The 25,394-nt window shown below is 37.1% G+C and overlaps 3 protein-coding genes across 10 annotated transcripts; 1 reads left to right on the top strand and 2 right to left on the bottom strand.

Annotated features, from left to right (window-relative positions):
* Positions 1 to 518: 518 nt before the first annotated feature.
* On the bottom strand, positions 519 to 6,681 carry LOC108952923 (dolichol-phosphate mannosyltransferase subunit 1-like). 5 transcript variants are annotated; one of them, XR_010486923.1, is made up of 11 exons: positions 6,556 to 6,681; positions 5,367 to 5,551; positions 4,137 to 4,236; positions 4,004 to 4,037; positions 3,854 to 3,930; positions 3,727 to 3,752; positions 2,166 to 2,330; positions 1,972 to 2,086; positions 1,646 to 1,786; positions 784 to 920; positions 519 to 590 (listed from the first exon to the last, which is right to left on the bottom strand). XR_010486923.1 is itself a non-coding variant. In XM_065108446.1 (10 exons), the coding sequence occupies exons 2-9, from the start codon at positions 5,522 to 5,524 to the stop codon at positions 1,682 to 1,684; spliced, it is 780 nt and encodes a 259-aa protein (XP_064964518.1). In that variant the 5' UTR covers positions 5,525 to 5,551; positions 6,556 to 6,681; the 3' UTR covers positions 773 to 920; positions 1,646 to 1,681. The 5 variants fall into 5 exon arrangements, 4 of the variants coding, with proteins under 4 accessions (XP_064964518.1, XP_064964516.1, XP_064964519.1 ...); XM_065108446.1 differs by lacking the exon at positions 519 to 590 and having other exon boundaries at positions 773 to 920; XM_065108444.1 differs by lacking the exons at positions 519 to 590; positions 784 to 920 and having other exon boundaries at positions 1,476 to 1,786.
* Positions 6,682 to 9,170: 2,489 nt separating this feature from the next.
* LOC135612303 (uncharacterized) lies at positions 9,171 to 13,539 on the bottom strand. Of its 3 annotated transcripts, none has more exons than XR_010486921.1 (2): positions 10,970 to 13,539; positions 9,171 to 10,882 (listed from the first exon to the last, which is right to left on the bottom strand). XR_010486921.1 is itself a non-coding variant. In XM_065108442.1 (2 exons), the coding sequence occupies exon 2, from the start codon at positions 12,778 to 12,780 to the stop codon at positions 11,356 to 11,358; it is 1,425 nt and encodes a 474-aa protein (XP_064964514.1). In that variant the 5' UTR covers positions 12,781 to 12,950; positions 13,048 to 13,539; the 3' UTR covers positions 9,171 to 11,355. The 3 variants fall into 3 exon arrangements, 1 of the variants encoding a protein (XP_064964514.1); XR_010486922.1 differs by having other exon boundaries at positions 9,171 to 9,500; XM_065108442.1 differs by having other exon boundaries at positions 9,171 to 12,950; positions 13,048 to 13,539.
* Positions 13,540 to 14,653: 1,114 nt separating this feature from the next.
* LOC103984585 (protein S-acyltransferase 10) lies at positions 14,654 to 24,586 on the top strand. Of its 2 annotated transcripts, none has more exons than XM_009402106.3 (11): positions 14,654 to 14,863; positions 14,972 to 15,086; positions 18,884 to 18,958; positions 19,055 to 19,126; positions 19,218 to 19,352; positions 20,291 to 20,324; positions 20,724 to 20,833; positions 23,200 to 23,286; positions 23,402 to 23,485; positions 23,988 to 24,053; positions 24,148 to 24,586. In XM_009402106.3, the coding sequence occupies exons 1-11, from the start codon at positions 14,782 to 14,784 to the stop codon at positions 24,320 to 24,322; spliced, it is 1,035 nt and encodes a 344-aa protein (XP_009400381.2). In that variant the 5' UTR covers positions 14,654 to 14,781; the 3' UTR covers positions 24,323 to 24,586. The 2 variants fall into 2 exon arrangements, with proteins under 2 accessions (XP_009400381.2, XP_018681378.2); XM_018825833.2 differs by lacking the exon at positions 14,654 to 14,863 and adding an exon at positions 17,052 to 17,180.
* Positions 24,587 to 25,394: the final 808 nt, after the last annotated feature.

Genomic DNA, 25,394 nt, shown 5'->3' with positions numbered 1-25,394 from the left:
AATCAAGCTAACCTGGTTAAGATTTAGAGTGGACATCATGAAAATTCAATTAATTATTTTTTTTAAAAATAGTCTCTATATCTTTTTCTTGGATAATAATAACAGAACATTTCATTCTGTTAGCCTAATGACTGTGTCGATCATCTGCCACTGGCTTGTTGAGTTCATTCCCTTGTATGCACAGAGCTGAATCCATATGCTTCATTCTACTCATTCCAAGGATGGTTATTCTAATTAGATTTAAGCAGGTTAAATAAGCATAAATAACCAAAAAAAATGATCTACTTCGGCATTTACCTTAAGAAAAAAATCGTATTTTCAGCTCTTAGATCTCCTTAGGATACCACTAGAAGTCTAAACACTCGCAACCAACATTTTAAAGCAACTTTTAGATCTCCATGTTAAACATTAGCTAATATTACTGGTATTACTGGAACGCTTTGCAGCTTTAAATTGAATCACACAAATGAACGAAAATAAAGAATAATAGGAAGGAGGAGAGTTCATGTAGCACACACCTCATTGTCGTTCTCAGATCAATCATCGATGACCGCGCTCGGGTATCTTACGTTGTCATCAGATCAATGCGCCTGCCACACACACACGGGTAAACTTGAAGACATTAACTAGCTTAGCTGGTGGAAAATACATGAACTATTGATCGCAAATTCTAGGATCAAACTCTTATCTTCTCCCTTTACCTACGAACAAACAATGGATTATGATGGCTGATCTATTCACCAATTATTGTTCGATTATGAATCGTCGTGCTGTTCGTGATACCTCGAATAGGTAGGTGGCTGATGGTTTAGAAGCCTTCTCTTTGGGGCATTCCGACGAACGGCTGGAGCGCGCGGCTTGGAACATTAGGGTTGTTGGGAGACTCCACACATTGCTGTGGTTTTGGAAACTCCAATGCTCTGTCTCAGCCAACATAGCATACGCATCGAAATAAGGTTATAAATCTCAATATCCACCACTTCTGCTTGTCTATCATATTCATTTAACCTTTTTGAGCAATAATTAATATAATTCTGTCACCTCCTTCTTCCCGTTCATGTAACCTTTTTGTCCGATAAATATAATGCTGCTGACCTATGAGCAATATTACATAACCAAAGTAGTTTATCTCATGAAAACCAAATCACAATCATGCAGGTAAAGCATGCTAATTAAGTAGTTTTATCTCATGAAAAAGCCTCTCCACAATACAAACGTAGGAGCAACTAATCTAAATTTCTAATATGTTGCCAATATCATGCAGCCAATCTACCTTTTCTTGAATATATTCTGAAGTCCCATCTACTATTTATACATTTGCACACAAAAAATGGCATCAAATATGAAGACTTCTATTTGTTAAATCACACAAATCCTTGGCTAGGGGAAAAAATTCACTAAAAGGATTAAATTGCTCTTGAAGGAATGATTACTGTGCAGATGAACATAGTTTGCAACCAAAGCATCAAAAGAGCTATAGAGCCAATAACCACAACCATTTTTTATTTGAGAGAAAGAATGAATAGAACTATTTAGCATAGATTGTGAGTTGACCGAATTGAAAGACCAGTAGCTTTCAACAATAATAATTTGAAAATCACTTGATTTATTCCACATGGAAATTAGAAATGAACTAAAATGTTACCAGCAAAGGGGGAAACTGCAGTATCTGTTCCTCCTATTAAGTTGTGAACAACAGGTAAAAAAGGCCTTTAAGGTATTCAACTATTTCAGATCCACCAAGTTTTGAACTTCCATAAACCCTGTCAACAAAAGTTATTGGAACCTGCAGCACATGAAACAACAAAAATATTAAATAATTCGAAACAAAGCTTCAGAAAATACACTAGGTTTATTGAGAAATACAGCACAACAGTTGCAACAAAGAACTTGATTGATCTAAATGCATAAGCAAAAACTACAAAAGCATCACTAGTTCACTGCATCAACAAAATAAAGTGATCGTCCTACCGCTTCAATATGATAACCCTTCCTGCTGGCTCTAACAATCATTTCCATCTGAAAAACATACCCTTTGCTGACACATGAGCTTACAACATCTTCAAAAGCTGTCCTCTCGTAAAGCCTACCAAAAGTAATAGCACGAATTAGGCATCAAGCTTAAACATAGCTGCAACAGATGCCAAACAAGGGGAAAATAAAACCTAAAAGATCCAGTCAGATCTGAAACGCCTGGCCATAGAAGTGTCTGTGCAAGTACATTTGCCCCCCTACTTGTCAGTTTACGCACAAGGTTCCATCCATGTACGCCACCATTTCGAACATAGCGGGTTCCGGTAACTATACTTGCACCAGTTTCCATCTGCTTCCTGCTTAAGCATAAGACAATAAGATCGAGCATTGTGACATTAAGGTAGCATATTCAGGTAATAAAATATATAACCCCGTACACAACATGATATGTACAATTAGTTCTATATGGAATAAAGTATACCTTTTAATTAGCACACTGTTCTATGAAATGTGACCATTAAAAATGTCATCAGTAATCATTATTCTCTGAGAAATGATTTAAGTATCAAAAGAAGCATCTATTTGGAATTTTGCTTGTATGCCATTTATCTCTATTAAGGGCAACATTCACTAATAGGACTAGTATAATGACAACCTTACAAAGTGCTATTATTTCCTGGTCTTCTTTATTATTTTTGACCCTCTTGTGATACCAGAAAGCGGCCTATACTCACCAGTGCGGGCTATGTGGAGTTTCAATGTACACAGCTTTATCTGTACAAGTAGAAAAACCTTTCCATAACTCGAACCCTAGTAATTTAAGTCCCAAAGGAGCAACTGTAAGGGCAACACTTGCCCTCCTCTCTTACCACATCTAATGGTACCCTTAAACCATAAACTAAGTTCTATTTATCAGTTCATTTAAAATTCTCTAAAAATGTCAGAAGTGCCTTAATTTTTCTCATCTCATGATTGTGATAACTTCTCCTTCTGACACTACACATTTATCTTGTTATACTCATATCAGCTGTATCAATCTTTTGCATATGCTGTTACCCAAAAACATGACATTCTAAACCATAAACCATGGCAGGTCGTGTCTAGACACCAAAATGATATCTGTCAGTCAGAGAAATGTATGTACCTTTACACTTTGTCTTTAGCTATGTGCAATATCTTCTGCAATCATCCTCCAAGCTGAATAATTGATCCCAGATTCTGGCAGTTTTTAGTTATGTTTATTCCTTAGACAATTTTTTTTATATATACCAAAATTTATTAACACAAAAGTTACTATGATTGCATTTGATGCACACTGCTTTTTTATGCATATTTCTTAAATTCTTCAAACGGCCTATAATTCAACTTCTAATTGTAGTTTAGAACAAATCACAAACTTTTTTATTGAATAATTCATTATAACAACTCCAACTTTCCTTAATCTTATAAGCTTTTACATAAAGTCTGTGATGTTTATGTTTATGCATCTAATGAAATGACAATTGTGGAATAAAACCGTCGACCTGGTGAAGCTAACCTACAAATAAAATGATTGTTAAGCCCTAAAATCAGATATTCTAGATGTTGAAAAGCTGTCTATCTCAGCATGCAAAAGGAACCGAAACAAGCTTATCTCTTTTTTTCTATAGGTAAAAACTACTACTATTCTGATTTTTCACAATCAAATAAGATTATTAATAAAGTTAACAGATATTTTTAAGTTAAAAAATAAATGCTATGTAAAATCCCTACCTGATGAAGTTTGGCAAATATTTTGGCTGTTAAACAAGAAAATAAATCATTAGGTCAATAAAGCGAGGAATTGTCAGCAAATTTGCAGAAAGTCAACACCAGATGTTCTTAATAATCATGCACATACATGGTGGGACAGATCAGCATCCATGATTATTATGAAATCTCCAGATGCATGCTTAAGGCCATGATAATAAGCAGTTCCTGAACATCGTTGCCCAAGTTCAGGATCTAGGTGTCAATTTGTCACCTAAAACAAAAAAGTTAAAGTTCATACCTAGACCAAGCTTCTTTGGCCTTGCTCGTAACAGCTGACAATATTTTATCAAACAGGAAAAAGAATTTGTAAGAAATTGGAGACAGTCCAAAATCTCCAAGGACTACCAATTTCTTAATCTAACTATACTCACAATGAGATCATCCCCATACACATTCTGTAGTTGTTTTATGATATCTTGAGTGCCATCAGGACTTCCATCATCCACTATAACGACTTCAAAATCAATATCCCTGGAAGAAATTCAGGGAACATTTTGCTTGAAATATTTAAATAAACAAATAATGATGCATGAACAAGATGTTGACCAGAGAATTAAAAAGCCAACCATAGTGTTCATAAGTGCAGGAAATCTAGATAAAAACATAAAAAAGATCGTCGAAGCTTTTGTGTATTACTTTCCTAAAAAGATCACCAGATTATTTTCACAGACCAGAATTGAGTGATTAATTGCAAACACCAAAAGATAGCTCGAGTCTTTGTGATCAGCTAATGGAGCCTGACAAATATAATAAAGTTGTCTCTCGCAAATAAAAACAAAAATATAAATGTAAATAAATAAATCTATCCATATTAACTATTGACATGATTATGGTGATGGACTCTAATGACTTTGAAACAATAAACATGAAAAAATCAAAATAACAAATAAATTGTTTTGGACAAAAATATAAAGAGAGAGAATGACCAAAAAATTCAAAGTGATTTATTCACAAATAAAGCTATGCAATAAAAAAACTAAGCTACATTCTCAAGTGAATGTTTAGAGAACAAAATTTTTTATATTAAGAAAACTAAGCTATGCAATAAAAAATGCTTGAATCTACCTGTATTTGTGTATGCATTAGGTGGACATTTTCTCATCCTTCACCAAAAAGGCATTGTACAAAGTTTCAGAGGATGGATATTTATCAGGATTCCAGCACAATATAAGAATCTCATTAAAAACAAAATGTGAAATAATAAACTCTGTCAAGTACATTAATGTACACCAGCTGATCCCTATGGTGAGAATACTGCTTGAGAAAAAACTTTCAGATTTTATACTTTCCAACCAATCTAATATGTACAATTGTCCCAATCCATGCTTCACAGGTCATCCATCATGACCAGTAACTGCAACTATTTCCTCCATCACCCAAGCAAATGGAATGATCTATCAATTCAATCATGACAAGGAACTATTATGATACAAGAGTTGTACAAGCATATAAGAACTGCAAATGAATATATAGACAAGTTGATCTTATAGATCGATGGATTCATCATGCTATCTCAAAAAATATATTACAGTTAACTAAAAAGTGGTTTTATAGAGCACGTACTGAAAAAGAAAGAGAGAAGCAAAGAGAAGGGAGCACACTGGAGATGTTTGAAGACAAGGTAGATGACAAGGGCAATGTTAAGACGCTCATTGTATGTTGGGATGATGATGCTGTACTTCTTCTTCGTCCTCTTCCTCTTGCTTATTATTATTGCCTTCTGGTGCTCCTCTGTCTCTATCTCCTCCAACTTTGCCATCCTCTATGGCTAAGTTTGGTTCAATGACTAAAGAAAATATGAAAAAGGAAACTGAACAACATCAGCTAGAGATATTTGATGGCAATGAACAAAAATGGTAACAAAAATCCATATATTAAAGTTGAAAGCTTCATTATCTAAAAGATCATCATTTCATAAGTAGCAACTACCAAGAATTAGCAAGCAATCATCAACCACTTGCAACTGTTAGTTAGTAGAGTTGATTGATCATAAATACTTATCAAGATTATTCATAATGCAAAGGGTAACAGGAGTCCATAACAAAATAGATTTCTTCTGTTTCATCTTTATTAGTGTTGCCAAAGCTTTCGCCGTTGCAAGACATCAAGTCAGCAAAAGCAAAAGGTTTACCTTACAAATAATTATAAAAATATACTTAATAAAAAGAATAATCATAAAAAAAACTTCAATCACAAAGGTTATATGTATGATCACAACACATGGTTATAGGCTTGAGTAACAAATTTCGCAAATCAAGTATGGAGACCCGCAGTTGGTAGGCGATTCGGGTTAACAGGTAGGCCATATTGATTCCTACAGATCCATTAGTAACTACGTGCTTCTCAACTTGTTCAAGCTTCCATGAAATTACCGTACCTATTCTAGCCTTTACTGCAAAATCTTGAGCAGAATTATCATCCAACCATGACCAAGCTTGAAAACTGCCAGACAATCACTACGCTAAAAAAATGAGGCGCAACCATCTAAAACCGAACAAGTAGCCGGCACCACAAGAAACATATTTTCCCGTAACAAGCAATACAATGCGAACAATATCAGAAGGTTTTGTTTCAAACAAGCAAGTAGGAAAAATAATCTAAAAGAGGAACAAAAGGTTTAATCGATCGATCTATCTATTTTCTGAATAGATCAAGCAGCAGGTGATGAACAGCGGAAGGAGTCAATAAATCACTTCATAATCCAGAAACTATTAATGATCTCAATTAGATGGATAAAGGAATAGCAGAAACAGAGAAAATTTTGGTGAAGCGACAAGGGGAGGAAGCAACCTCGGGAGGCGGAGGATGATGCGACGACCAGACGAGGGCAAAATGGAAAAGAACTGCTGTTTGATGACAGCGAGTGTTTTTAAAGATGATATTATAAAAAAGGGTGTTTTTTCTTTTACCTGTTTATCATTTAGTTTCAATTAACAATCAAATCATAGTTAATATATACATTCGAGTTTTAAAATGGTAAAACGTTAGTAAATAGTTTCACTAAGATTTTGACTCAGAGCCAATTGTGACCTGTGTTTGTCTGACATACTGATAAGTTCATCGCAAGTTCATTTCGCTGGAAGAATAATTCACATAATAGACAGAGATTACTTAGTTAAATATCTTAATTATCATAGGCCATAAGTTGAGTTAGGATTGAGAGGTAATCTCACTAACTCAGTTAGGGGCCAACTAGACCCTTAATAGAGCTGAATTGGGTCGATTGATTAGCTCATTCATCACCTGAAGTCACGATCGGTGGTGGCACCACTTGGGACTCAGTCTCTCAGGTGGTCTGGGTAGTGGTACCATCAGCAGTTAATGTTGTCAAGCAATGATACCACCCTATCAGGCGGTGGTATCATCAAAGCTTGGTCTTCGAGCTTTGTCAAGCAGTCATACCTTCCAGATTGAGCAATGGTACCACCTAGTGTCAATCTACAAGTGATGGTATCGCTCAATAATGATAGTGGTACCGTCCAATAATGATAGTGGTATCGCCCAATAATGATGGTGGTACCGTCAGTACTATGAAATCCGAAGATGTGACACTTTTTGTCTGAAGTCATTGGGGCCTATAAATACTCTACCCTTTTTTGCATGAAAATGCACGAAAGTGTGAACAATATCTTGAAGTCTTGGGGTGTTAAAAGTGTTAATCTGTAGGCGATGGTACCGTCAGTACCCTGAAATCCGAAGATGTGACACTTTTTGTCTGAAGTCATTAGGGCCTATAAATACTCCACCCTTTTTTGCATGAAAATGCACGAAAGTGTGAACAATATCTTGAAGTCTTGGGGTGTTAAAAGTGTTAAAAGTACTAAGAGTCCTCCTCGTCCCTTTCTAAGTCTTGTGATTATTTAAGAGAGGTGTGAGGCTTGATAAGATCTCTTTGATACTTAAGTTAATATTGATTTTAAATTAATACCGATTATGAGGTGCTGACCAAATAATGAATTCGAGTGGAATGTATCCAGAGCTTAAAAGAGTTAACAAAACACACCTAGTCTTTTATACTGATGCTTTAAACTTGTCAAGCTTTTAGACGTTTTAATATTAATATTAGGCATGATTATGTATCCTTTCTTGTCTTAGATTATATTGTATTATTGGAGCAGTTGTAGGTGTAACTATAACACTTAAGAAATGATATTATATTATATTTGAGCACATGGTATCAAGGTGTCGATCACATGATATCGAAGTATCAATCACATCGTATCGATGTGTCTATCATGTGGCATCGAGTGTTAATTATTATGGTGTTAAGGTATTAACCTTGTAACAAGTAGGCGGTCACATGTTCCCAATGTGTCTAATACGTGGCATTTGAGTATCGACCATATAGTGTCGATGTGTTAATTTTATAACAAATAGGTGTCGACTACCTCATCATCCTCATATAAAAAAATATATATGTTCTAAATTTTAATTTACATAGATAAATGGGAAAGACCATACATATATGTTTACTTAGGATGATAGAAAGAATACACAAGATAATCTTGTTATTGACGGTCCCTATTTTACTATTGATAATTTCTTACTATCAACGATGTATAAAAGTAATAATAAAATATATTTTTACTATTTATAATCTTTTAATTATCAATTATACTCTTATTTCCGTAATCCTTTTATTTTATCCATCAAAATCTCAACTATGCATGTCACTCCTAGCCACTCCACCATCCGACACTATTGATGTCACTCGACGAGCCAAGGAGGAGAAAAAACAACAGAACAATTGACAACAAAAGAAGAAGAAACAATCGCAAACGAAGAAGAAGAAGAAGAAGAAGAAGAAGAAGAAGAAGAAGAAGAAGAGGAGGAGAAGAAGAAGATTTATGCTTGTCTAACGTTGCTCGCTGCCACTATAAGCCGCTCGCCACTCATGATTAGGAGAAGAAGAAGGAAAAAAAAAAAAAGAAAAAAAGGAAAAGATGATGAGACATTTACATCCATTTGCACAAGGATTACTTAGAAATTAAAATTAAAATTTCAAGGGACGCTTTGTGCTAAACAGCGCGAAAAGAAAAGTGCTTCTTCACCGGCATTATTGACCTCCCTTGCGTTGCGATTTCATGTAGAAATGGACCACGAGGATACACTTATCGGCCGAGCGTGGCTTTGAGTAGGCCGTAACTTCTAAGCGGGCACACCATGAGTGGTTTCATAGGTGCGGACTTGCTACTAAGCTTTTTGCACGGAACAAAGTTTAGTCGATGAAGCTTATGTGCTGTTTGGATTTACCTGTGCCATCGAAGGAGTACCCGTGAGAGTGAGTATATCTTATGTGGCTGCTGTAGTAAAGCAAGCTGTGAAAGTTTCATTTGATGGTGTTGAATCATCATTCATGGACATCGATCCCAACTATTGAAACAGATATTTTACACACAACAAGATAATTGAAATATGCCCCATTCCTTCTTTGTCAAGATGAGATCCCCTTAAATATAAAAATAAGAATAGAATTCAGATGAATAATAGAATAATTATATTGGTCATACACTTAAAGAAAACACCATGAACTTGTCCCTGTTGCTTCCATCTCCTTCGAGCATCATTCCCTTTTTTGTTTATAGTCTCGACAACATCATCATCGTCACCAAAGCTGCTACTTCTGCATGCCAAGTTAAAGAAGCTCACTCTGCAATACTCCTGTTGCCATAAGCTTTTGAAGCATGGATGCTCTGGAAAAGATTAACCAGACCTTGTTGGTTGGTCATGACAATCTGCCAAGTATCACAAATTACTGAAGTCTCAGAAATCATACTAAGTCACACGAAGCCTGTCCAAAAAAATTAAATATTGCTAGAAAAAAATTAAAAGCACTTCACAATAATTTGCAACATTGAACTTTGTATAAGACAATATCTTAAATAAAAAACATTGAAAATTCCAGCTAGAGAAAAATATAGGCATGCAAGATGCATCCTCAATATTGCTAGAGATCACTATCTATATCCAAGCACATTAACTGCAACGACCACCATATACATCAGATTGCCAACATACCTCATCCATTCCAACAATGGCTGTAATGATGACCTACTTTTTAGTTTGAGATCCCTTTTAAAGGACAAGTAGATGGAAATAATTTTGTTAAAAACCAAAATCACTTTAAACTCTAATGAGTAGCATTTTGACAAACTGGACCACAGAAAGAACAGCTGAATGATATAACAACATCCATTTCAGGTTACCAGGGAGTAAGAACTACTAAACATTATAAAGCCCATTTAACAGGACACCATGGTAGAATTAGCACCAAGCAATGATGTTCAATCAATGGCTATCTTTGTTACTGAAAGAGCTTCAGGAGATTGCCAAGTGCTGTACCACTCATATGTAAAGGAAACACAGTAAACTGTACACCATTGTATAATGCACAACAAATCATGATTTAGCTCCGGGGGAGCCAGCACAAAAGAAAAGTTTAAAAACAAGGAAGAAAAAAACTGGTATGGAGATTTCTCCAATAATCTCAAGATATCATCCAAACACCCACTTATTTCCCATCTGGAACTGGGAAGCTAAGAAATTAGCTTCCTAAAACATGGGGATTTAGTACCTGTAAAATAGGAAATTCAGGGGCTAAGGATGATGAAGATTCGAAGATAAGCAAAAATCGTGCATAAATTCCCCCAGCCAAATAGTCAAACAAAAAGTAAGAATTTCCTTTAGAACTTGATCCTTAATTTGAACTTCTGGAGAAATCCCAGGATTTCTAATCATGATATACCAAACAGAGCCTAAAATTAAGATTACTTCTTACTCTCAGGAATCAATAGGACGGTGTTATATATGTGTAAATTGCATTCAAATAAGAATAATCTAATTGTTCAACAGGACATAAGTGAAATTGTGTTTTAGCTTCCTTCTGAACTTAGAGACGATTATACAACAGCCTTTCTTTGCTCAATTTAATAATAAAAGTTATAGAAAAAATGTTAAGCTGAAAATGCATCCTAATCAAATTCCACATGGAAAGGGAAATTCTCAACTGTATCAAAACATCATAAAAGCATAAAGATAGACAAGTCATATCTGATTTGTATCTTATTTGGCTTGTTGCTTGACTGGAGATAATGCTGTTTGACCAATCAATCAGAATCTGATAAAAAGTAGAAATTAAAAAAAATGCTAATTAACAATCTCATTAAGTAGAAACTAGGTTGCCAATTATAGAAAATAAACTTACCAACACTGCACATCTTCTTGAAGCACCAAATAGTAAAGTTTGACATCAATCTCACCTTTATTAACAATAAATTAATGACTACAATTATGTACTGTCAACATTCTGCTCATCCAATGTGTATTAACTAAAAATAAGGGAGATAGTATAACTGCACTTTCTCAGTGAAGCTGCAATCAAGTTATGCAAACACCAATGCATTCTCCATCTCGAAAGTTGTAAAAAACACTCATTGCCATACAACACTTCTAAGCAGGTTACCATCCAGACAAATAAAATGTGGTGCAAAACCATCTGCAAGACTAAAGCTGTGATTTGCTAACATCTTTAAGTCTAAAGCCATCACTGCAAACTCGAAACAGTATACACTTGAGACAGTAATATGACACTTAATATAACCCAAAAACACCTTTTCCAATATGGTGCGAGCTTTTTGTCCTACCCCTACTTGTACATCTTCTGCTGCTTCTCAAAGGGGTCAGATAGAAGCGCAGAAGTCCATTATCTAAGTTCCCTGGGGAGGAATAATGAACGCTTCGGCTTCGACCAAACTTGAATTGACTTCTCATTTGCCATTCAGGCTTCAGGTTCCTCAAATCACCATTAGCAAAATTAATACCTCGGTGTAGATAATGATTTCCTTCAATAGAACCATGACGATTACCATTGAATTGTAATGCACCATCAATTTCCATGCTTTCCACACTGTTATTCTTGCGTCCTTGCCAAGTCTCTGATGCAGATCTCTGCAGACTGTGATCATGTTTTTTCACGAAGTCTTTGAAAGAGCTAGTTATACTCCAGTCCCACACCTTACTCCATCCACGTGACTTTTTTCCTCTGATTCTTGCCACAGATTTACCTGGTTGAGACTCTTCATAAAGCCTTTCTACAAAAAGTGTCTCTAAGCTGCCATCAGATGAAATAGGTTTCTCACCAGACATGGGCACATTAGTAACTTTGCCTCTGTCAATGTCATCTGTAGCCTGAACAGGATTTTCGGACATTTTTTCACCAGGACAGTTTCCTTTGGTCCTTAGATCATTTTCTCGTTCTTCAAGGCAGGCAAATGAGCATGCTAGCGCTCTGCTAACCATCGAACCATCCCATGAATGTCTAGGAGGATCCCAGGAACTCTTGTTTAAATCATGGCATGCCCTCCAGTCACAAGAATATCGTGATTTAGGAGGGCTTTCCAACTGTATATCATCAGATGCATTACTCAACTTATCGTCCTGCAGTTTGTCCTTCTTTGAAATGCTCCTCGTCCTCCATATAAATCTTTTCTTCGCCAACAACGAACTCAACCAAAATGTCGTATCTTGGTCCTTCAACTTCTTGTCTTCAATGTTATTGATCTCTTTGGCAATATGAGCACTGATCTTAATCTCCTCAGCAGTATTAGCATTAGTTTCCATCACCTTAGTTCCTTTACAGGAGCTGAGTTTGCTGTTATCACCCTTGAAATGGTTTTCACCACAGGAACTAATTTCACATTCAATTGCACTTGAGGCCGACGGCACATGATCGTCTGTTGCAACATCTTTGTTGCTGTCAACACTGAAACCATCATCCAGTTGAAACAAGTATTGAAGAGTCCTTCTTACTCTGATCTCACCAGACTTCTTCTTAACATCCGGAATTACATCGAGGACCTCAACTATTTCACTCTGTGTGCTGCAAGGTGCCTCCAGGCTCTCTTCGGCTGCGCCAACATTTGATAACCTCTCAACCAAGCAAGAAGAACAGAAACCAGTGAAAAATTGAGTTGGATGTCTCCCACACCTGGTAAAGTTGTCACTTTCCAGGTTCATCTTGACAAAAAGGTAAACCCCAATTCACAATATCACGGATCAAGCATCTGAGAAGACGGTTGGTCACTCCAAACCCCCAAATTACAACAATGGAGAATAAAGAACGGGAAGAGGAGTCTTCTTGTCGGAGAAAGCTGACAGCCCAGAAAATCCAACAAAAGACCCGAATTCTACACCGATATAGCAGCAAAAAGGAGGCTTTTTGTAACCCTTTTATCCAAAAGGCAGCAGACCCTACTAATCAAACATTAGGAGTGGCTAAATTACCTTTCACTTCCCAGAAGCCCTTACGTACAGCATCTCGAACAGAATAAAAACCTTAAGCAATTTAGCAACTGAACGGCCAAATTCCCAAGCCTATAATTAAAGGCTCACAAACGTAACAAAAGAGAAGAACCCCACGAGAATCAAAATCCAAAAGAAAAACGACATTTAGTTCGTTCAGCTCAAAGCATGTCACAACCCAGAGGAGGCCAATGGCGAAACAAGAACAAAACGAACCCTAGATCGATGGATTTCACAGTGAAAATTGGGAACAATAAAAAAATAGCACGAATTCGAGGTCAAGTACTACAAACTTTTCAGCGATCGACAGCAAAAGCGAACCCAAGCCGCCAAATCCGATGGAATCTCCCCGAAAATCGATACCAGTGACTCTAAAACCCAGCTTTTTCCATGCGCACGGCGAAGCTCTGGAACAAATCAAAACAACAAATACCAAAACCTCACTTGGGCGAACCCATCGACAACTGGCCCTCATGACCGAACCGTCCTCCATTTTTGACCGAAATAGCAGAAAAACCACTGTCAAATTTTGTTACATTCTATTCGCAATAATAACCTTATCAACGGTCCACAACACGCTGATGTCCGCCGTTCGATCAATTGATATCGCATTCTATATGACGATAATCTCGTAAAATAAGAACTCTTTAGGACCATTCCGTAACTGGGGATCTCGATCTGCGGCCGACAGCTTAACCTTGGATGCTTTTGGCTGAAGTTAAGTAGGGGAATTTTAAAATACACGTGGCATAATCCGGCAAGATCTTACAAGGAGCCGTTACATGAAAGCTCTGCAATTGTCGGGCAGCGTGGCAGCGACAAGACGACACTTTGCATTTAGGCCATTATTATGTTAGCAATACAATAAAATTCCGACCACTTAATTGACTAAAATACCCCTGCAACGAGCTTTGATTGCCGGATGTGAATCTTTCGGATATGAACGTTATAATTGTTGTCTAATCGTGCCATATGGCTATTGAGCACTTTAACAAACAATATAGTGCATATATTTACGAGGAAGAGAAGGGAGAATTCATAGTCGAGCTGCGCACCAACCATCTATCGACATGTGGACCGTAACACGTTCTGACCGCCGGATTTGCACGTGGTAGCTTGAACGACAGTGAGAAAACAGAGGCTCTCATCGATGGATGGTCTATATGTGAGGATCAGAGCAATGGGTGGTTGAAATGTGAGGACGGGGTTGTACAATTCCGTGTAAATTGGAGGGGATCCGATGTCAAGCTCCGATGGACCGGGTTTATTGTAGGTGAGTGACGAGTACGGCCCAATTTCTGCTCAATCCGACCCATACGCGTGGATATTTGGCGGCACGTGGCTCCGTCGCAAGTTTAGCCATCCACCATCGCAGGCCCCAATGGGCTACCATACAACGGTCCTCTAAACCTATTGACGTGGCCCACCAAATTGCGGACTGGTAGATGTTGACAATGAGAGGAGACTCCGTTCGCCCTTGGAAGTGCTTGTTCGAGATCGGCTATTCCTTCTATAAACGCCAATTTAGAAATGCCCCATCCGATGTCTTCCACGAAGAACACTCACGTGGGACCTCCATAACAAATCCGAGCTTTCGTTGTCCTCGATATATAGCCGATCCCGACGAGCTCTCCTCTGATACGTTGTGCCGCAGGCGCAACATAGTCTCGCTATTTGTTCTCATTTCCGGCGGTGGAAGTAGCACCGTCGGACCCAATGGCGCACCCCGGTGACATCGTCGTCGCCAGCGCAGCCCGGAAGAATCCCTCCGAGGGGTGCTCCCGCCTCTTCCTCCGCGGTACGGACTGTTTGTTTCAAGAAAATTTCGTATTCATGCACTTTTCTCTGCCTTCTTGTCTGGGCTTGTGGGTTTTGGGGCTGATCGGGTGAAATGGGATTGTCTCAGCCAGGGAGTCGCCGTGGGGACTGAAGGCAGCGATGGTTCTGTTCCATGTGTTCTTTGCTGGCGTCCTCTTCCTCTTGGATAGAGATTTGATACGGAGGACCAAGGAGAAGCCCTGGTAACCACGAACGCTTAGCCAGATTTCTCTTTTTTGGGCTCTTTGTGATCTTGGAAATATGTTTCTATCCAATTAAAAGGACTTCGTTTATGGATGGTTTGTTCAAAGAAGGCGTCTTTACGATTTGCAGACCTTAGATCTTTTATCGGGCCAGAACATCTACTGTTCTTGCTTTTTTCTCTTTTGCTTGGAATTAAGAAGGAAAAGTAGTCTTCCCAGGAGCGTTGAAAGTTGTGATTGGCTTGCTGGTGATTTTGTACTGAGTCATCCATGCCTGTGATATGTATGTGCAACCACATCTTGCAACACGTGTGTTCTAGCTACAAAGGAACATTTGCAAATTTATTGTCGGAGAGACTATGGAGTTGAGGCGGGACTATGAATTTGAACCTTAGAGAACAAACTTTTATGCGCTTCATTTGGCTTCATGCCTTTGACCATAAATATTAGGTTTGAAGGATCTGCTGCGTTGGTTGCTTTGAATTTAGACAAAGTAAGTTTCTGTGCAGTGTTTCCAATTGGTTTGAAAAGTTTCTAGGATTATCTTTTTTTGGTAAAGTATTTACTAAATGATGATTACCTTCTTTTCTTGCGTGTGTGCGAGTAGCCACAGGTGTTGGGTGTTGGAAGGAGTTTGGGAAGTAAGTTGCCTCATTTTTGTCATCTCCTTTTCTTGTTGCCTACTGATGAGGAAAATGGTCATGCTAGTATTACATGTTTAATGGGGAAGTAAGTTGCCTCATTTTGGTTACCACCTTTTCTTGTTGTCTATTAATAAGGAAAATGGTCATGCTAGCATTAAAGTTTTAATACTCTTCATTTCATAATCAAGGTTTTTCTTTTCTTTTTTTTTTCATGATATTTTGGGGATAGAAATTCGATTCCAAGTAATGTAAGTTGTTAATCATATCAATCAGAGGAGAGATGAGTTAGTTAAAGTTAGAGGTGCTGCAATAGTGAGAGTAGAAAAGAATTATGCTGGTGCTACCATGGTGAAATAGTGAGAAGCATGAACAGGAACAAGAAAGTGTGAACAGAGGAGTGTTGTCAGGTGATGAGATCACAAGTGATACTAGTTAGCCACTTGGAGCAGACAATGGTGAATGAAGATCAAGGTGAAATACTCTCCTCCAGAACTGGATTATTATACTATGACTTGTCATTGTGCAATAGTTATTGGTGCTTGCAGCAGCTTCAATACTATTTCAAGCGTTTTTTAGAAAGTAGGGAAATAGGAAAACTAAGGTCGTGAAATCATGCTGTGTTATTAGCCATGCTAACGATTTAATGCTTGGAACATGCTTGTTGTTATTTTGTCACTGGAGATTTATTAGACGATCAAGTGTTTCATGATATAATGTATGAGAGCAAAGTGTAAGATTTTGGCCTTTTGATAGGCCAATAGTGTGGTGTACTTGCTGCTCTCGTGCAGCATATACCATCCGTGTGCTGTCTGTTTCATGTATGAGAACTTAATATGGCATTTGCCAATGAAATTTGCCAGTTTCGTACCAACATGGCATGCCTTTCATCTCAGTACAAGTAACACCTAACATAGCCTTGATGAGGGTAACATGGAGGACATCGCAGATCGATGGAAAGTAATTTTAAACTTGATGCCCTTGCATTGGACTACTGGGCATTTCATTCCGCTCTGAACTTAAACAAGTTTCAATACAAGGTTGGTTCCCAAAGATATGTTTATCATGGAGAGACTGATGTAATTTAACTCCAAATTCATATAGTGATGTCTGGTAAAAAAATATTTGAGTGACATCAGTGTCATCTTTACATAGTGTTCTAATATTTTTGGATTTCTTAAGGATGTTTTTCACTAAGGAGTCAATTGCTGCATACTGAGATGAGATCAATAATGTTGCCCATGTTTCATCAATTGCAATATTATAAAGAAAGCCCACATGACTTGACAATCATGAAACTAAGAGCACTCTCTTATACATCCAGAGAGGAGAGCATGGTGCAACCGTCTTTTTTATATTGAGGAAAGAAATGGAAAAAGCAAGAAAGGAAAGAGGATAAAAGTTAAAAGCAGTGAGACATATTGTAACTAAGTATCCTTTGAAGTCCTATGTGGTGAGTACTTATGTTCTGAAAAAGAGAGTCACATCTCTCTTAAGTTTTGGTTTGCTACGGGGAAATCCTTTTGCCTTTGAATTTCTGTGCTGCTGTCTCTGCATATTTTTTGCACTTGTTTTTCTCTAAGTGATGTATTTGTTGACAACTTGTGAGAGATTCATATTAGATTATATTAGTGGGATCATCTTGTGACTTTTTCACTTTATAGGTTCTCTGTTTCCAACAATTCTCTCCATATTAAATGAGCTAAACTTTTTCGTAACAAAATTACTTAAAGAACTTTTGAAAGTCGTTACAGTTTAATCATCTATATTCGCTTTGGTTGCACGACAATGGTGGAACATCACCTGATTAACTGTTGCCCTCATTGATGATCTGAATCAGATCTGAAACTTAGTCTAATGTAGGATCTTGCATCTGGATCATGGACTATATGATCACTTGAATGGTAAGATGCATTCATCTTAGCTTCCCAAAGCAACTTTTAATTTATGATTTCTGGTCCTTCAACTTTTAACTTGAGTGGTTCATCTCTCATAAACCACAATTTCTTATCTAACGAAAGTTAGAAACAAAGAAAGGGAGGATTTGGAGTTAGCAAACTAAAATTTATATGTTTCTGTACAGTTGCAATTATTAGTTGAAAAATCAGTTCTAAAATTTTCTACCTCAAATGTGAACAAAATGCATGCATAAGCTTTCTTGCAATTTATATACATGTAAGTTTATGCATTTGGAATAATTTTCTTGTGGATCAGTTTTCTGTCTACTTTAAATCTGACTTGGATAAAAGTAAATTTCTTGATTCCTCAATTAGTAGAAGAGTGGAAACAAATCATATTGAATATTAAATTCCAAATAAATATGCTTTGATGCGGATGATGATGTTGACTTCGAGTCTTTGCATTTGGTCAGCAGGCTTGTCTCACAGTGAACTACCAGTTGGTAAAACCAACATCAAAAACTTTTCTTGGATATGTGGCATGGTTCATCCTAATTTAACAATGAACTCCTCCCTAGATAGTTGGGACATTATTCCTAAATATGAACTAAATAGATTCTGAGTACTTAATTTTGCTTATTTGGTTACATTTTCTTTCAAATATTTCCAATTTCATGATATTTAAAGCCTTTTTCTACAGCTTTGGAAGAGTAGAAAAGTCTGGATGATCTAAAATCCTATCTGGCACCTCTGTGATTTACAATAAATCTTCATCCCGACAAACTTGGCCCTTGTCCTTTTAATTGTATTCAGAATTTTTGATGAAGTAGAGTTTCTTCTTTCTCCCACAAGCTTCACTAGTTCTAATCACTGGAAACCTATGGGGTTTTATGGTTAGACTTTTTCCTGTTCTATAATTATCATTAAACTCTGTGTCCTGTGAACCTGCACCTATAAATTTTTACCCAGTGGTAAAACACTTCTTTTCAAAATATTCTCGAATCCTCTACTATTTCTTTGATTCCTTTGCAATATGAAATTGTTTTGTTTGCTAGTACCAGCAATCTCCTTTTGTATATAAAGTTGACTTCTTTTTATTTTACTTTAGTGTGCATAATTTGTCTTAATTATATTTTGAGTTATATCAATTAATCTGTTTATGGATTGAAAATTCATTATTGTTTTTTAATTGCATTCTCTTTGGTTATGTTCTTATATTTGCTCTTGTTGCATAATCTTCTATCTTCTCTGCATGCAGGTATACTGGTACATACCTGGTCATTTTTGGGGCTACATTAGCTCAATATTTCTTTACATCCGGTTCTTCCCCAGGGTACTGACATATATGCCTACTATCTGTGTTCTTAATAACTGCATTCTATTTCCATGTAAAACAATATGAGTGGCACTTTTGCTTTTGTGGTTTTAGTTATGTGATTGATGCGATGAGAGCTGCAAATGGGATGAAGGCAATATTTATAGAATCACCAACGGTTCTGAAGTAAGCTTGTTGTATTCTTTGAAACATGTCAAAATAGGTTCTAAGGCTTATTTACATCATAAATATTTTCTTTGTCAATGATCCAATGTAGACAGTCTATTTCAAGAAATGGAAATATGATTCCTTCCATAAATCAGAGTCAAGTGGGCCACGATAATTCACAAATGAATTCATCTTCTTGGTTAAAGTTTGTGGCAGATCTTTATCCTCCAGGATTAACCAACAGGTATTCTCGTATGCACTTGCTTTGTGTAATCTCAGACATTATTACTCTATGCATCATGTATCACTTTTTAACCATGAAATCAAATAATTTATATTCCTTTAGTCAAAACAATTCATTGGCCAATAAAGAAAGTGGGAGAAGTAGGAGAGTCAATGCTAAAAAGGGAAGCTGCTTAGCCTGAATGCCCATATAGGTCAATTCTCGCTGGCTTTATAGGTTACACGGTGTGTGCATGTTGGGTTATTCAGGAAAATAATATCTACACCTAACTAAGGATTGCTTGAGATTTCTTGTTAAGTTTTAACAATGGGCTTGAGATTTCTTGTTACAAGGGAACATACTTGAAAAGGTGAATGATGACAAATTACTAGCAAAATGACGAGAGGAGTAGGGGCATATGCATGGTAGCAGAGTTGGTGAGGCAAGGAATGTGCAGTCTGGTGTTAAAGATCATGAATCATTTCTGAAATACAATATAGGTTGTTGTGCATGCAAGTAGGCTCTATGTGGATGTATAATATAGATATGAGAAACCATAAAATCTAAAGAATTGAACAGGCATTGTCTTTTGGTTTCTCATGATTGCAATGATCTTGGTTTTCATTCTTTCATTTTTATCTCAGAGAATTGATAGATCCAAAATCAAAATGTTATGCTGCTTTTGAATATTTGAAACGGTGCTCTTTACTATTTTTCTGCCTTTTCCTTTTTATATTGCTGTGGCACTAGGCTACACTTGGGATTCTGGCATGGCAGGACATGAATTGTCCCAGAAGCCAGTCAGTTAAACTTAATATTGTGGCTACAAGAGCTCTATTTAAGCTTTGGGATTGCATTGAGTTCCCTACTAGCATTTCATCAACAAGCAAATTTTTCGTTCACAGTGTGCACAATAGTTGATTAACAACTTATATGATTATGTTCCTTTTGTCTTGCAGGAACTGGACTTGCCCATACTGTAACGTTATACAGGTAAGCACATATTATAATTCTAAATATAGTAGAAGATAATATTTGTGGATAATATTTTTTATTAAAAGGTGGAAGCTTCTTACAAATTGTAGGGGTTGATAATCTGTAGTTTCTTATGGTATGGATCATGCCTAAGAACATTACATAATTCTGGCTAGAAATCATTGTATTCCCAGCTCAAATGTTCTGGCTTGCTGAAGCTTCAGAACTTCTGATTATGAGTGTGTCTACAAAAATTTCACTTGGCATAACTTATGATATCCATCCTGGTAGATTTGCCTTTGAAATGCATTTGGCTCTACAATAACACTTCATTTCTTAGTTATCATTTGCGTTTGTAACCTTTTCCATATCCAAAATATCTGGCTTTTGTTTAACATTATGGCAATCATTCCACAGCCTCCACGGTCAAAGCACTGCCATGATTGTGACAAATGTGTCCTGCAATTTGATCATCATTGCCTGTGGTTAGGAACTTGCATTGGTAAAAAAAACCATTGTCGATTTTGGTGAGCTTTATTCTTCAGTTAATTATAAATGTTCCAGAATGTTTAAACTTTAAACAACTCCTTTTACTTAGTATGCATGATGTTTTTTTTTATGCAGTAACCACGTTCTTAAAGAAGGATGAAGTTATGTGATTGTTTGTGGCCCATTAAATTGCATTTGCATATTTTTGTTTCCGCCCTCAATCTTTTTTTCATAAATACTGGCTGGCTGAATTCTGAACATATTTTGGGTTCAACACCCAACTGCTAGATCATGATGCTTTTTTTATGCAGTAACCATATTCTTAATGAAGGATGATGTTGTGTGATTGTTTGTGGCCCATTAAATTGCATTTGCATATTTTTGTTACTACCCTCAATCATATTTTTTTCATAAATACTGGCTGGCTGAATTAGAACATATTCTGGGTTCAACACCCAAGTGCTAGATCATGAAACTTGAATTATTTTTGTGTAGCATTGGACCATATTTGAGATAGCTTCTTCTTTTAACCTATTCTTTATAAGTTTTATGCCAAGTGAATAATTAGATTTATGTCAAACCTATATGACAATATGATCGAGCGTCAAAATATGAACAAATGATGTCATCTATACATAAACACATCAGAATTTGGTTTAAACATTAGATGCTTAACAGTTCCATATCTAGTGTTGATTTCATTACAATAGTAGCTTTCCAGCTGGTATATATATATATATATATATATATATATGTTGTCCAGGAAAATATTAGCTTTTTGGGTTTTTCCTATATGGTACCCTCTTTTCAAAATTCTCAAATCATCACCCCTATTTTTAATATTCCAAAAATGCTCCTTAAAAAGGCTAGCATTTTTTTCTGCCCAAATCCAAAATTTTTCCTGTCAACTGTTTACAGTGTTTTATATATTAGTTTTTATCTACAAAATACTGTATAATGTTTTGTTTTAAAAACACTATACAGTGTTTGTGGATAAAAAATAACCCATAAAACACTGTAAACAGTTGGCTGGAAAACTTTTTGGATTTAAGCGGCAAAACACTGTGGACAGCTTTTGAGGGTATTTTTGGGATTTTTTTAAATAGGAGGTGATGGTTTGGAAATTTTGAAGAGGGAAGATACTATCCAGTAAAAACCCAAAAAGAAGATATTTTCCCGAACGATCGCCCATATATATATATATATGCCTAATAACTGCCTAGAGCTTTCATAGCCCTGTCTAAAACATATTGGCTATGTCTGCACACTCTATCCGTTCTAATTCATGCCAGATGATTCTCATATACATACATCTGTTCTTGATTGTCATCTAATGGAACGGCCTAGTAAATGTGTTTCATGCTACCTTCTTTTAAAACTTTGCAACTTTGTTTAGCTCCATCAACTATTGGCTCTTTGTAATGATTGAATCAATTTTCTCCAATTTATGATCGCTTCAATATATGGTTGCTTCAATTGTATCTATGTTCACAATCCTTCTGATTGCTTTCATGTTTGTTCTTTTTTGTTGTTCATGTTCAAATAGCTAGATCTGATTTAGTGGTTACAGTGTTTCTTGATATTTCCATAAAGAGTTTTTTCATCTCTATGAGAAGTTTCTTCTGTTTGTTATTTGCTTCCTGTATAACCAATCGCTGCTCTTCCATAGTGGTGATTTGCCATCCAGCTACAGGTTGGGCTATCCATTTTTTCTTGACTCAGCAACTTCCAAAATTGTGGAGCATGTAGTTCAAACCTTGAAGTTGATAACTAAAGTGACAAAGCCCTGTTTGGTTCAAAAATAAGCCTCTGGATAGGCACTTACTCTGTGAACTTTCCAAACATGATTAGCTTTTAGGATTTAGACTAGGACTTGATTATACAATCAAGATCCTTTACCAAGTGTATAACAATTTCTGCCAAGCTCTTAGCGTAGCTTGTAAAAAAGAATGTTATCAAGTGCACGAGGCTCCCACCAATGCGGTTTGGAGAGGGCCAATGCGGGAGCCTAGAGTAACTAATTAATTATGTGAATTTGTGGTTATTTTTTAATTATACTTGTGTTGTGCCCCTGTTTGCTTGTTAAAATTAATTTTTAAACATTACTGTCAATCCAAATGTTCTTTTTTTGTATGCTCTTTATCCTATGGCTATTGGATTTGCTCTATAGAGCCCTACAAATTCATTTTTAACATGCTAATGTTATTTTTATTTTATTTTATACTGTCACAAGTTTTGTTTGGTTAATTATTGCTTCATCTCACGTTCTAGGAGCTTATGAAATAAGCACAAACAGAGCTAGCATATTAATGTGAAGGTTGTTATGCTTATGCATCCTGAGTCATGTCTTTTTTGAAGTAGTTATATTCTAGACATGATTGTTCATCCTGAGTACATGTTGCAGGTGGTACATCTTTGAAGAGACAATTCTCTGCATCTGGACTGTTATATTGTATATCACATTCTTGCACTCAAAAGACACAAAAGCTTGGTGTGTTACTCTCTTTCCAGCAGTCTATCTTCATCCTCTACTGACATTTTGTTGAAAAAGTAGTGGTTACCATATATGACAAGAACATGATATTTGTTTGAAATTGTGCAATCAGGTGGAAGGATTTTATTATGATAGTACTTTTGGTACCCTTAGCCTTTTGTGTCATCTTCTTGATTCTGCTGCTGCTTTTCCATAGGTATGATCGGTTCTTAATTTTGTGGTAAAACTATGGTATTTTTTATGTCTATTATCTTCTTTATGATGCCACAATTACGTGACTCGAGAACTAGTTTCCTGCACTTGATTATACTGTTATCACTGAACTTTATTTTTTTAAATTTTGTTACAGAATTTAGTTTTTCTTTGATGTTACTTCTTTTGATTATTATATTACTGGTTTTTATTGAATAAACGGCCAGACTGTATCTTCATTACAGTGTCAAAATGACTCAGGAAAATGGCCTGCAAAATATAAACAAACATTCTAGCACTCAGTAATAATCCTCTTTCTTAAAACTAAAGCATACATCTATTTGTTCACCTGTTCTCTGTCAAAAATTTGAAGGAAGCAATGGTAGGTGCAAAATAAGTTGTCAGGTTTAAGAATAACCCGATCATGATGACTGTATTCATACTGCTGATATTCTTGTGCTTGCATATTTCATGTGTTCTTATTGATGCTTATTCATGTGTTTCAGTTATCTGGCTTTAACAAATCAGACTACCTATGAGACAGTGAAAAGGCGGCGGATTTTGTACCTGAGGTAAAAATGAACGGTCTTCCATACCACTGAGACTTTGCTGTGCTCATCTCAGGGTGGTACTCATGAGCAAATCATGAATGATTTTGAGTTGCAGGGGAATTCCAGCAGGAGTTCATCCATTTAGTAATGGCATTTTCAGAAACCTGCGCGCCTTTTGCTGCTCCAGAGTTAGCATGTATGACATGGAAGCCGTCCCACCAATGGAGGAGCTAGAAGACAGAGCAAGAGCATATACCTGTGTGGATGTTGTCTCTTGTAGGTGTTGTTGATTCCTGTGGTGCTTCTCTCCCACTGGGTGTTTCATAGCCCTTTGTTCTTGTTCCTATTCCTGTTGTCCTCTTAGATAGTCTGCTTGTTTGATACAGTTCTTGGGTTTTTCTTTTTCCCCTTTTTATGGCCAGACAAATGATGGTTTTCTGTCTCAATATAATCGCCATACCGGTCCGGCCACGAGCATTTTTTGTTAGGCCACACAAATTGATGCCTTTCTTTATATCCTATATCGGTGGGGACATTTGTGTGTGATTGGTGTATGTATTTTGAATGTCAATCTTTTCATATACTAATATCTTGAGCTTTTCATAAACAAAAGCTAATAATATCGATCACAATTCTCGTTCAGATGGTCGGATTCGATGCATATGATTTGTCATCCCTGTTTCTGACCCACGTGTGACAAATGTCATGTAGATGATACCTTGACTACGTCTCCGCATGCACGTCATGGCCGTCGGCCCTTGGCTTGGCTCCACGTTGCAATGGAACGGCACACGTGCCCCTGCGATTGGTGGCTGCATAATTGCATGGCCTTCTTCCTCTACCGCACCGTCTCCGCCTCCGAACCAAATAGAGTGCAGTGCGATGGAGGAGTACCTGCCCGACTCAACGGCAATGGAGGAGCCGACGGTGAGCGAGGCGGAGGCGGAGGCGGCGGCGGGGAAGGGAGGAGCGGCAGCCCGGCCGCCGCATATCTCCGACATGAAGCCGGTCACTCACGAGGCCTACGGCGGAGGTTTGTACGGCACCGACGACGACGGTGGCACCGCAGCTGAAAAGCCGCCGGCCAGCGCCACCCAGAGCGCTGATGGTCCGCCGCAGCCGGTGTCGCCGCCGAAGCATAAACCGCCGCCATCGACGGGCGACCGCGATCGGGATATCACCGGCCAATCTTATATCCAGTAACTTAGATGGGTCTCCTGATCCGCAATTAAAAGAACCACTTGTGCTCGTATATGTATCAGCTTTCTTTCTTCTCTCTTCTTTCCTTTCACTTCGTTGCCTTGGCGTTCTGTCTTGGATGCCATAAATATGCTGTACTGCTTGCATTTGCTCGACGTTGAC

Source organism: Musa acuminata, chromosome BXJ2-5 (assembly GCF_036884655.1).
Source record: "Musa acuminata AAA Group cultivar baxijiao chromosome BXJ2-5, Cavendish_Baxijiao_AAA, whole genome shotgun sequence".
Taxonomy (NCBI): domain Eukaryota; kingdom Viridiplantae; phylum Streptophyta; class Magnoliopsida; order Zingiberales; family Musaceae; genus Musa; species Musa acuminata.
This window is presented reverse-complemented; position numbering and strand designations above follow the sequence as displayed.